At 39.6% G+C, this 13,642-nt stretch overlaps 1 protein-coding gene across 2 annotated transcripts; it reads right to left on the reverse strand.

Annotated features, from left to right (window-relative positions):
- Positions 1–143: 143 nt before the first annotated feature.
- Positions 144–11,087, reverse strand: si:dkey-16l2.17 (serine protease 33). 2 transcript variants are annotated; one of them, XM_036560777.1, is made up of 7 exons: positions 10,942–11,087; positions 9,272–9,319; positions 7,881–7,913; positions 7,622–7,787; positions 5,922–6,193; positions 2,389–2,555; positions 144–551 (listed from the first exon to the last, which is right to left on the reverse strand). In XM_036560777.1, exons 2-7 carry the CDS (start codon positions 9,315–9,317, stop codon positions 300–302), a joined length of 936 nt encoding a protein of 311 aa, XP_036416670.1. In that variant the 5' UTR covers positions 9,318–9,319; positions 10,942–11,087; the 3' UTR covers positions 144–299. The 2 variants fall into 2 exon arrangements, with proteins under 2 accessions (XP_036416670.1, XP_036416669.1); XM_036560776.1 differs by having other exon boundaries at positions 7,622–7,913.
- Between the last annotated feature and the right edge of the window lie 2,555 nt (positions 11,088–13,642).

A 13,642-nucleotide genomic window follows, 5' to 3' on the forward strand; every position in this document is an offset into this window, starting at 1 on the left:
ATTAGAAATCCAATAGGGGATCACAAAGGTGTTTTTTTTTTTTTGGTTGGTTGGTTTTGAGGTTTGATATATACGGGCTAAACTGAAACAGTCATGGTGAAGAAGAGACAAAGACATAGATAATGCTAGCTGCCATTATTGATTGATTGATTGACTGACTGATTGATTGACTGATATCATACACAACTTTAGCTCCTATTTATAAGAGCTTGCAGGTTTCTGTATGTGTTGGGGGTGACAAGGACCTCCATATTGTGTACTGACACCAAAACTATGCCCGTGTGTATGTCCACTTAGGTTCACTGTGTCCCCAAGAGCACTAATCCTAGACTGAGACTAAGCACCAGAAGGCCTTCAGCCCCGCAGACATGGGCCTGACCCATCAGCTGGGCGTCCGGCACCGTGGAGCGGATCAGGCCAGCGAAACTCGACACTTTGGCATAAACTCCGGGTCTGTTTTGTTGGGCGCATCCCAATCCAAAACTCACAATGCCGGCCTGAATCCATGTCCCATTACCTACGGGACAAACAAGGGGTCCTCCAGAGTCGCCCTGAAAGAAAATGAGTTTACACGTTATATAACTATATATAAGAAAAGAATGTGTATATAGAGTATGTACAAGAAAAACTGATGATTCAGTATCCCATATGAGGAATTATATATAACAATATACATGACTGTGCAGAAGTCAGAAACCACCTTTCATTTATCTAATTTCCAGTGAAATATTATATTCAAATATTATATTAAAAAAATATATTCAAGTGCTTTTTCTGAGTCAAGAGAAATGCAGAAAACCTTTAACAGAAAGTTAAGGCTTTTTTAACAGAAAAAGCCTCAACAACTTAATATAACAGAAATATTTGCAGTGTTTAGTTTGTATACAATACACCTTTACTATATAATTCCCATTCTTCTCAGGCGACTTGCTTTCAGTTGTTCTAAGAAATCTGCAGGGATATTTTCCCACACCTTCAAAGTTCAGTCTTAGAAGTTGGTTTGCAATTTCTGTTTATCACGATCTCAGTCATCCCAAACACACGTGTGTACGTGCTCTGAATTTCATGTTTTGTTTCTTCTAATAAATGTGTTTATATGTAGAGTGCCAAGCTCAAATCACTAAATTATCACAAAATACAACGTAGGCATGTACTAAGACAATGTTTATGTTAATGTTGTTAGGCATTAAAAGAACATAGTATTTACCCATATTCGTATCATTGTATCAAAAATTCATATGTTATGTAAAGAGGTATGACATGTATCTACTCTACTATTCAGAAGTTAAGAACTGTATTCAATGTTATTTTTTAAAATTCACTTTAATATACAATGATTGGCTTTAGACTCAAATATTACAAAAAGTATACCAAAAGTATTTTTGCGTTTTATTCAATATTTCAAAAATTCTGTGAGAAAGAAGTTTTAAATGATAAATAATACACGGTATAATATAATATAATTTACATTTTTGTCAAGTTATACAAACTGAGATTTAATCTCTATGGAATCCCGTTCTCGCCAGGTAGGGGGAAAAAGTCTTCCTGTGTTCTGTAATATGCCAGTATTTTGACTTCTTATCTTTTTTCTCAGAATATAGACTTAGCATGTCGAATTAGGAATTATTTTCATAAAACATTAACTTTGTATCTCAATGAACTATTTTCACAAAATATCAAAATAGTATCTCAAAATACTTATTTTTTAAAAACTATTTCTGAATTTTTCTCAAAATATTGACTTACAATGTCAAGTGAGTAACTAAGCAGTGATTTATTGATCCCAAAATAGTTATCAAAATACATTCTTCAATAACTCCTGTGTTGACATAGTATGTCAAAATTTTGAGTAAATAAATCATTATTTTGAGAAATAAAGTCATAATTTCATATAAGCAGTCATTATCATGATATACTAATTCAATATTTTGAGGAAATAAGTCATTATCTTCAGAAATAAAGTTAATACTTTGAGGAAATAAGTGATTATTTTGAGATTCTAAGTCAAAGTTTGACAGACTGCTGCCAGAAACAGAGAAGGAGAAAAACCTTTTTTTCTCCAGGAATGGGCCTCAGTAGATCTGACGCTGAAGTCTGAATTTAATGTTGAATTCTTGATGTTCTACCACTTTCCCACTCAGTATAGAGTCTTCTACAGCTCTGCCCATTGTTCTGGACACATCTGATATTTCTTTATTTCCTATTTACAGCTAAGCGTTCTACTGATTATGGGAAACCTGAGAAACCTCTACAGGACGAGCATATTAGAACCATTACGGCACCGGCTGCTCATAAAATGCACCATTGGAAGGAACTGGTCACGCTGGTGCGGAGATATTTAGATGTTCCTGAGAAAGTGTGAGCGTATCTGAGTGGACAAGCTTATACCTGGCACGAGTCTTTGCCTCCCTCTTTGTATCCGGCACAGATCATATCCGAGAGGATATCCACTCTGTCCGAGTTGGACGACTGGAGACTGTACATGTTGTTGCAGGACGCTTGGTCAATAATGGGTACTTCAACTTCTCGCAGTGTCCCGATACCAGAGAGGGGGACTGTGGAGGAGAGAAGAGCGTAGCAGTGCTTAGAGAACTAACACAGTACCAACACCTAGGCTTGGATTCTAGGATACAAATTAAAGTGATGGTGTTTTTATAGATAACGGTGCGTCATACATTGTCAAAAAACACATATTGAGGTCTATGAGACATTACTGAACATCTCAGTACACGTGTGATGATTCAGGGTGTTCAGTTTGCAGGATGTTAATTGGTGGAGTATAAGTTTCTGGGTCATTCTCCATTTGCAGTAGGAAACCATCAACAAAGGTTGCAGGGCTTAAAAAGATGCTTAAGATATTAGACACAGCTCCAAAAGTCAGTATGTACATTTACACAGTTGAGCTAAGATTAAATAACACTTTTCCCTTATGATTCTCTGATTTTTCTTTTTTATCCTGTTTCATAGTCGCTCTGCATTTTCCACATCTGAGGAACCATTTTTAATATAAAACAATATTTTTAATTTAGAAATTTGTATAAAACAGATTCATTTTTACTTTTTTTATCATTAACTTTATACTACATTTAGAAAATATGTATTTTATTAAAAAATCATTTATCACAGAGATTTGTCACCAGGACTCTTATTTTACATTTTAACAGTATTTTCAGCTCATCAGAGAGGAAGCATCTCCATCTCCACACTCACTCACTATATTTCATTCATTTATTAATAATTTTGTTTATCACGCAGCTCATAACTGCTATGTGTCACTGGGGTTACATGCTTTAATGGCTGGGTATTTAAAGTTTTGTTAAAATAATGCAGTATATCATTTTTATTACTGATTTTAAATACACAAGGTCACCCAACCATCAATGAGTCAGCCAATTTACAAAATCCTGAGCTTTGACCAGAGTGTCACTGGAGTCACCGTCACTGTTGTTACACCACATTCATACAACACCAGTGACTGTAAAATTTGTTGGGAATTAAGCTCTCCTTTCTGTATTTATGATAACAGGAGATGTTAATGGACATATTAAAATTATTTAGTTCTGGGATGAAAGAAATAGATTTTTAAACAAAACCTCTCATTTGTATAATGTGAGTACCTTGTGTACTTTGCAGTTTGCTGTTACACTGTGGACAGTGTAAACACCTGGACAGCACAGTGGCCTGCACCCCTCTGCTTACACTCTATTTATGTTCTCAACTTACCAGCCACGATCTCCACTCAGTCCTGCCTCCCGGCTAACCTCTTTGTCCTTGCTAACACGAGTCATCAGCTCAGGCAAAATGACCCCATTGTTTTTACCCACTTCAGTAAACAGCAGAGTTCCTGCTGATGGTCAGCCACTGCCCTCAGGCTCTTTAACTGCAGTGAATTCTGCCGCATTTGCTCAGTCAGCTGTGAAGTATTGACATGTCCAATAGTGAAGCTTTCTTCTGAAGAACAAGCCTCACATTAAATCACAGATAGCAAGTGTCTGCATATAGTAATGACTTTGATGTTTGTTTTGAAATGTAAAGTGTATTTAGTGCTGAAAAGGGGGCAACAAGATATGAGCATAACATAGAAACTTGTTTTCCTTCTGCTCTCTTCCCCCTTTATTTCCATTTAACTTTTTTATTCATTTTTATTTTATTAAACCATCAAAACAACAGATTATCTTTACATTATGTGACCAGATGGATCAACAGAAATGATCCCTTTCCTAGAAAATGGCCATTTCAGAGATAAGAGGTTTAGTTTTACAACGGCGGCAGCATATAAAGTTCTGAATACGAATATATTTATAAATATATTTATGTATGTATATAAGGGCGGCACGGTGGCGCAGTGGGTAGCGCTGTCGCCTCACAGCAAGAAGGGCCTGGGTTCGATTCCCAGCCGGTCGACCAGGGTCATTTCTGTGTGGAGTTTGCATGTTCTCCCCGTGTCTGCGTGGGTTTCCTCCGGGTACTCCGGTTTCCTCCCACAGTCCAAAAACATGCAGTCAGGCTGACTGGACACGCTAAATTGCCCCTAGGTGTGAATGTGTGTGTGATTGTATATGTATGTCTGTCTGCCCTGCGATGGACTGGCGACCTGTCCAGGGTGTATCCTGCCTTCCGCCCAATGACAGCTGGGATAGGCTCCAGCACCCCACCGCGACCCAGAAGGATAAGCGGTTTAGATGATGTATGTATGTATGTATGTATATACACCGATCAGACACAACATTATGACCAACTCCTTGTTTCTACGCTCATTGTCCATTTTATCAGCTCCACTTACACCTCAGTGTCACTGCTGGACTGAGAATAGTCCACCAACCAAAAATATCCAGCCAACAGCATCCTGTGGGCAGCGCCCTGTGACCACTGATGAAGGACTAGAGAATGACCAACACAAACTGTGCAGCAGATGAGCTGTCGTCTCTGACTTTACATCTACAAGGTGGACTGACAAGGTAGGAGTGTCTAATAGAGTGGACAGTGAGTGGACACAGTGTTTAAAAACTCCAGCAGTACTGCTGTGTCTGATCCACTCAGACCAGCACAACACACACTAACACACCACCACCACGTCAGTGTTACTGCAGTGCTGAGAATGATCCACCACCCAAATAGTACCTGCTCTGTGAGGGTCCATGGGGGTCCTGACCACTGAAGAACAGGGTAAAAGGGGGCTAACAAAGTATGCAGAGAAACAGATGGAGTACAGTCTGTAACTGTAGAACTACAAAGTGCACCTATATAGTAAGTGGAGCTGATAAAATGGACAGTGAGTGTAGAAACAAGGAGGTGGTCATAATGTTATGCCCGATCGGTGTAAATATATCTCTCTGTTTATGTTGTTGGGCGAAAACCTCGTATCTCCAAAATGGTAACTTTACAGGAGAAGGAAAAAACCTACTATACTTTCAATGTAAGTCAATGGAAGCAGAATTTTTTCCAAGTGACTTTGGGTCGTTTCTTTTGGTCTATTTACCATGAAATTTACACACAATGTAAAGGGCAACAGGCATTTTCAAAATATTAAAAAACTGAAAAACGGCAAAAATGGAGATATGTTTTATTTAAAAAACATTAAAAGTTAAGAACGTTTTTCCTTGTCCTGTAAAGTTATTCTAAATTATTTTGGACTATTTCTATTGGTCAATGAAATTCACACAATATAAACGCCCACTGCTGTTTTCAGGTCATGCACAAAAATGAAAATGCAAGGTTTTGTTCTGACAAAGCCTGATTGTGTGTTAAATTGTGCAGAAGTGTGTTCTCTGTAGAGGACGTGTTAACTTAGAACTTAAAAACCAACAACATGTAATATGACCAGGGCAGCCAAACTTTTGCATACGACTGTATAAGTACCAGTATTTCCGTGTATCAGATTAAAATGTGCACCTGGAACATAGTTTATCCCTTGTGCTCACCTCCCTCCTGGACGTCCCCCCAGCCAGTGACGTAGCACAGAGTTCCGCTGTAGAACTGCAGGTCAGAGTCCGGCAGACACACGGGCTGGATTCTGTCTGTCCAGGAGACCGGTGTGCTCAGCTGGACCAGAGCTACGTCTCTGCCCTCCTGTGGCATGGAGTAACCATCCGGCACTACGACTCTGCTCACCCTGCTGGACATCTCAAACTGGTTATCGCCGTTGAGCTGATAGCGACCCATGTAGAGATGATATGAGGAGACATCTGAAGGCCTGAGGAGAGAACAGACAGTGAGGTACTGGCAGGCCAGTCTCTGTTAGCTCAGTTAGCTTATTTAGCTCAAATCAAACTATTAAATACAAACTGAAAACGAACACAGGTCACATTTTCAGCACGTTATATATCCTATATATGACTATACTGGCCACTTTATTAGAAACCCTTCTCTTGTAGCTCCACCTTGCTGCTGTGCAGTTTGAACACCCAAAGTAAAATTAGTGTTTTGATGAAAATACCTTTATTTACGGAGCCTTGCTGGTGACATCCTGTATGAATCTAAATAATGTGTGGCCACGACTTAGTAAAGCGTGGGAACGAGATGATTAAGTTGTGGCCACAACACAAGCATGGGAATGAGATCATGCCTTATAAAGCTGTGGTCAAGGCTTCGCTGTCTCATTCCCACACCTTACTAAGTTGTGGCCACACATTAGGATCTCGTTCCTGCTCCTTGCTAAGTCGTGGCCAGACATTAGGATCTCGTTCCCACGCCTTACTAAGTCATGGCCACAACATAATTCTCTTGTTCCTATGTCTTACTAAGCCATGACCATGCATTAGGATCTCGCTCCCACTCCTTACCAAGTCATGGCCACGCATTAGGATCTCATTCCCACTCCTAGCTAAGTTGTGGCCACACATTAGGATCTCGTTTCCACGACTTACTAAGTTATGGCCACAACTTAATTATCTCGTTCCCACGCCATACTAAGTCATGACTATGCATTAGGATCTTGTTTCCACTCCTTACTAAGTCATGGCCATGCATTAGGGTCTCGTTCCCACGCCTTACTAAGTCATGGCCACAACCTAATTATCTCATTCCCACACCTTACTAAGTAATGGTCACGCATTAGGATCTCGTTCCCACACCTTACTAAGTCGTGGCCACAACCTAATTATCTCATTCCCACACCTTACTAAGTAATGGTCACGCAGTAGGATCTCGTTCCCACACCTTACTAAGTTGTGGCCACAACCTAATTATCTCATTCTCACACCTTACTAAGTAATGGTCACGCATTAGGATCTCGTTCCCACACCTTACTAAGTTGTGGCCACAACTTAATTATCGAAATTCCCATGCCTTACTAATTTAAGGCCACGGATTAGAATCTCGTTCCCATGCCTTACTAAGTCATGGTCACGCATTAAATTATCTTGTTCCCATGCCTTAATACTGTAAGGTATTAAACTCTCGTTTTAGGCTGGCGTGCCCCTTTAACAAGCCACTCTGCCCAGCAGAAGAACCGTCTGCTGTGATCATTATTAACAATAAACTGAATTAGGGAGAAACAGGTGCTGTCGCTGCCATATAAAGCAACAAGACGCTTGACGCCGTGCGTTACAGTGATTTTATGAGGCATGTTGAGTAAATTCACTGTTTATTGTGTCATCTGAGCAGCAGCTCCACAGCTTACTTAGGAAAACAGTGAGCGGCGGAAAGGACCCAGTCTCTGGAGATGAGAGATCCTCCACACACATGACCGCTCGGTCCCAGCTGAATGTCCACCTGCCATGGCCACGATCCATCTCGAGCCTCGCTGCCTCCTACAATGCGGTTCCCCAGAGGAGGCCTTCCGCAAACTAGAGCAAAGAGGTCAGCAGTGGACACATGGACACAGATATGAAAGAGGAAGAAACACATAAAGGAGGCAAGTAAAGGTGTCGTGTAGTTACCTTGGGCTTCACATGTCTGTATGAGGCCCACACCTGCGTGTTAGAGAGAGTGAGCGTGAGAACCAGAGGCATCCTGCAGCAGAGTTTGTTTTGGTTTACAGTGAAACCAGAAAGCATGAGGGCCTCATGGAAAAACCCAATTTTCTATAACGGACACTTCCTGTCCCAACATCTGAGCTGAGTTCCAAGCTGTTGTAAAACCAGCGCAACACTATTGTTGTCTAATTTATCTTCTTCTTAATATTATTATTTGTCCACTAACTCATCCCATATTTCAACACTGACAGAATTCCAAAATGTTATTCTGATCAGGAATTTGGTGAGCAAAAGCTACTGATAAGTGAAGGTTTATGCATTAAGTAGTGCTTTGTCATGATAAGTTAATTATTATTAATACAACAGTTAGTTCCGGCCACGCGAGCTGATTGGTTGAGAAGTGTTCTAGCTGCTGTTATTTCACCATAACATCACGGTTTTTTCACAAACACTGTATCACTCCGCTAAAACGGCGTTACTAAGCAACGACTTTGACAGCTGTAGGAGACGCTCAAGCCATTTGAACGTTTTTACTTCTTACTTTGAGCACAAACAGAAAATGGACACTTTTAAGATCACATTTGACCGACAGCCGATTCGGTCAGACTCTGAAGATGAGGCTACACTAAATTCCCAAACTGTCATCACCACTGAGCAGCTTTTCAGTCGGCAGCTGTAACAAAAGAACAGCTAAACAGCCTGGAATCAGCCAGAAATGAACCCAATACCATTCGCCAAACGTGTAGTCTGATCTTCAGAGTCTGACCAAATCGGACTGAGCCATAAAACTGACACAATAAAAAACAAAAAGCTGCTCAGTGGTGATGACAGTTTGGGAATTTAGTGTAAGGAGCTGGAGAACGAACTGCCGGCTGTGCAGCGAGTGGGTGAGCTCGCTACTCTGACGCAGCAACGAGCTGCTTGTTAAGGAAGTATAATCTATATATCTATATATCTATCTATATATATATATATATATATATATATATATATATAGAGAGAGAGAGAGAGAGAGAGAGAGAGAGAGAGAGAGAGAGAGGGGGGAAGGGAGAGATAAAAGTAATTTTTACACAACAGCGTAACAATAGGAGAACCCTTTCGGGTGCTCTATATAGAACCCTTTTCAAAATGGTTCTATATAGTCCTGATCTAAAGCACTTCACAGTCATTTCCACCTACAGTACAGGCCTAACAGTGAGATTTAATTTCTTTGGGATTTCACTGACTAGACCACGAAGATGACCACTGACATGAAAATAATCCTCTTCTAATACACATCACACAATGACGAAGCAGACTGCAGAGCCCCTCAGTAAACACTGTGCTGAATAGCTGATGAGGTAAAGCTGACTCACCTGTGGCAACCAATGCAAAGAACACCTGCATCCCAGAAGGCACCATCTCTGTGGGCAAAGCCATTAACCCAGATTTAAAATAGATATCTATAGAACAGCTGTGTCAATGACTATATCTGTAAAACTCTGCTGTCAGAACAAAACCTCGCATCTCCAAATAGGAGCTTCACAGGACGAAGAAAACGTTCTTAACTTTTAATGGAAGTAAATGGAGGCATATTTTTTTCCAGGTAATTTTGAACCATTTCTGCTGGTCTGTTCATCATGAAATTTTGAGACAAAACAAAGGGCAACCGCCTTTTTCAAATTATGGCTATAAATGAAAAACAATAAAAATAGAGATATGAGGTTTTGTCCTGAAAGCAATGAAATATAGTATAGAAATCATCCAGAAACATTGAGACATTAAATCTAACTTATATATAACCAGAGTTGGGCAGAACACTTATACTAAATGTATTCAGTGATGTATTCCAATACAATACATAAAAAGTAATGTATTTAAACTATGTTTAGAATACATCTCAATAAGGCAGATGGGAAAAACCCTGCTGTTGTAATTCTTATTTTATTCACGCTGTTCCTCTCTTTTACTGGTTGGCAGTTTTTTCGTGTAATTCTTCTGTCAATATGATTCATTAAAAATTCACTTATTCAAATTAAGTCACAGAATTCTCAACATTATTTTGGCTCTATGAAGCAAAAAATTTACCATTGTCCCAAAAACAGAGTCTCACAATTTTGACTATAAAGTGTGTAGTTGTGATTTTAGCTAAAAAGACAACTTGCCACAAAACATGAGTCCAGTACAGCAGCAATACTAAGCTCATCACTGGTGAACATGTTCACTACTGAGCAGACGGTTCAGTTCCATCATGCTCGGATTAGTAACTGCCTCATCAGTTTGGTTTATCAGTCCACTCAGGCTTTAGCAGGAACTTCAGTGTTTGTAAAGAAGCTCTATGTTGAGTTCTTCTTTGGAGTCTGTGTTTACACGCTGTGTGCTGATTTTTAAATGTGTATAAACAAGCACTGTTGGTGTTTTTTTAAAGACTATATAGGTATATAGCTATATAGGTATATATTTAAAGGTATATATTTTCTAAATGTAGAAGTAGGTATTCTAAAAGCATTCTTCCAAAAAGTAGCTGTATTCTGAATTCTGACTTTAGAAAAAACTAACCTAGACAATACAGATATTGAATTTATGTATTCTGAATGAATGTGCCAATATGACTGGGGGTATTAAAACCTTTGCATACTGTATATATACAAATTAACCACTGTTCAAAAATGGATGTAGCAGATAGCTTATCAAAAAATATGTAATATGTATGCAAATATATGTACATAAATTATTACAGTCGATTATTTTTCATTTAATCCCTTCCTGTTCCCAGAATTCCTGAAACACTGAATAAAACATCTAAAAACATATTTTAGTGTTGAAGTTATTACAGTATATAACACTACAAACACTGTAAGTGTGGCAGGTTGCTGTAAGCACTAGTGTATATGTCTCACTCTGAGCTGATGCAGTGAGCTGTGTGTGGTCAGTGAGGTCAGACAGGCAGGACAGAAGAAGAATCCTCACCAAGTTCCCAACTAACTTCACTCCCAGCACTTCCAGCTTTCTGACCACAAACACAGAACGAACACGCTCTTCTTACCTGGAGAAGGTCAGAAACAGAAAAGACCTAAACGCTGATCGTTCGTTCGCCTTTATCCTCCCAGTGTTGTGGAGAATCTTCACACAGTGTCCGCCGTGCTCGAGGTTTCTGGTCAGAAACGTCCGGCATTCTTCGCTCTCTTTGTGCTTTGTGCTGCTCGGAGATGCTGCAGGTCTGGGGGCTCCTGGAGGAACAGCGGTGGAAAGGGCGGGGTTTACCTGGCCACAGCAGCCAATGAAATGGTGCCACGTCACACACCGGCGCTCCCAATGGCCCCAGCGTTCTGCAGCCATGGCAGAGTTTTCACACAACAGCACAGTTTTAACAAGCGCTTTATAACAAACCTAATCATGATCACAGGTTCGGTTTATGTACATAACCTCTGTATGCACGGATCTGTGTAGTCAAACATCTGCATGAGTGAATTTGTGCCAGCAGCAGATCCACTGCTGTGTTAAAGCTTTTCAGTCCAGTCTGAATCCCGACGGTATTTTATTTCTTCTTCTTCTGAATATGTGAATGTTGAGCTGGTATGTTTCCCATCTTTTACTGTGGTGAATGGTTCTTCAGATTGATGGACAATGTGTTGTATATGGTTTTTGAAAATGGCTCCATATGGCACCAAAAAGCGTTCTTCTTTTGATTATGAACAATAGCAGAATATACATAGTAGCATGTTCAAAGAGGTTCTATATAGAACTGTCTCCAGCACATTCTCCATCAATCAGAAGAACCATTTCACCATGCAGAGAACCATTTAAGCATGTTCTATATAGAACTCTTTTTTTCTCAAATATGAAGTGTGCCATAACTTCTGAATTAAAAATGTGCAATATGACTGGGGGTGTTAAACCTTTGGCATATGACTATAAATCACAATTCAAAAATGAGGTCATATATTCATGCAGATAGCTTGGCAAAAAATAGATGTAATTATGTCTGTTTATATATGTACATACATAGATGTAAATATATATATATATATATATATATATACACACACACATATAAATATATACATATATACATATTTTACCTTTTTGAACCAGTTTTTCATTTGCTGGAAAGTTAGCATGTCGGAAACATGATGCGTTGTTATGACTGGGGTGGTGCAGTGGGGAGTGCTGTCGTCACACAGCAAGGAGGGCCTGGGTTTGATTCCATGGTGTGATCAGGGTCCTTTCTGGGTGGAGTTTGCATGTTTTCCCCATGTCTGTGTGGGTGCCCCCCTGCTGAAAGTCTGCTGGGATGGGCTCCAGGAGGATAAGCAGCTCACACAGATTGTGTGTGTTTATTTCTGTTCCTGTATATATGGTTATTTGCAATAACTAAATTTTTAAAAAAGCCAAAAAACAGTACAGTTAGGAAAAAAACAAAATATTTAAGTCATATCTCACTTTATCAGACAGTGAGCCCTCATACAGTGCTGCATCAGAAACCTCCCTTTCATTGCTTAAATTTTATAGTCAAAACAAGCAAGTTTTTAGTTTCCGACAAAAAAAAACATGGCTTTAAAGGGCCAGCAACCTACACTTTATCTTCTTCCCTGATAAAAAAACAAGCATAGACCAGCATGACTGGTCACCAGCAGAGTCAGCGTATTGCTGCTGTCAGATCTAAACCTTGTATCTCCATAATGGTAACATTACAGGGGAAGGAAAAAACATACTCTACTTTTAATGTAACTCAATGGAGCCAGACTTTTACAAGTAATTCTAGGTCCGTTCATCATGAAATTTACAACCAAAACCAGCTAAACCAGAGCCAGACCAACACTAGACCAACATAAACCAGCACAGCTTAGCCCAGCACACACCAGCAAGCACGTCATTCTGGTCTAAGCTAGTCTGGTTCTGGTATACTGGCCAACCAGCATGATCATACCAGGGTGACCAGCTAAACCAGAACCAGAACAGTACAAAACCAACATTAACCTGCATAGAGCAGCATGAAATGTTTGTCCTGTTTTTTCAGCAATGCATAACATTTATGGGACATTTACATATCAAAAACTGTCATAATTGAACTCTACATGATCGTTTTCCAACCTCACTTTATCCAATGGAATTAAACAGGCTGTGCCTTGAAACACTATAACTTCTGTAGGCTGGATGTGTGTAAATGTGTTTATTTTTGTGACACTACAAAAAAAAAACCAAATGAATTCAAAAAAGGCTGTTTTTGCAGCTTAGTTTTCATGTATGGACTGAGTAAACAGCATGTTATGAAATTTCAGCAGCATCTATAAACTACATCAAACTGTCAAACTGTAAAAAAGTGAGAATTATTTTTCTTCATGATGTTCCTTTAACAGAAAATGACACAGTAGCCTCGATAACTTCTTTTTCTCGGTATCTTCCTTTTGTATTCAGTGAGTCACTCGATGCCTTTATTACAGCTTCTTTTCTTTTCAGGAGACTCGAGAAATCTGCAGACACACCTCCAAAGGTCAGTCTTAGAAGTTGGTTCATCATTTTCTGAAGTAATCAAACACATTCAGTGATGCTGAGGTCTGGACTCTGGGGTGGTCAGTCCATTGTTCAGCTTCTTTGTTTGATGTGTCCGTCTCCTTTTCTCAGTGAAGCTTCTTAACAGCTACACATCCTTTCAGACCCACAGCGCTGAGTCGTCTTCTCACAGTGGAAGGATGGACAGAAACACCTGTGGATGTTTTCAGATCTGAAGCAGCTTGATTTTCTCC

Source organism: Colossoma macropomum, unplaced genomic scaffold (assembly GCF_904425465.1).
Source record: "Colossoma macropomum unplaced genomic scaffold, Colossoma_macropomum, whole genome shotgun sequence".
Classification (NCBI taxonomy): Eukaryota; Metazoa; Chordata; class Actinopteri; order Characiformes; family Serrasalmidae; genus Colossoma; species Colossoma macropomum.

Bases quoted from the DNA above. Each gene is read 5' to 3' on its own strand.
- si:dkey-16l2.17 (XM_036560776.1), bottom strand. From the start codon at position 9,317: ATGGTGCCTTCTGGGATGCAGGTGTTCTTTGCATTGGTTGCCACAG. The intron at 7,914-9,271 runs GTGAGTCAGCTT...TCTAACACGCAG, and splicing joins CTTTGCATTGGTTGCCACAG to GTGTGGGCCTCATACAGACA. The intron at 2,556-5,921 runs GTGAGCACAAGG...TCTCCTCCACAG, and splicing joins GGGGGACGTCCAGGAGGGAG to TCCCCCTCTCTGGTATCGGG.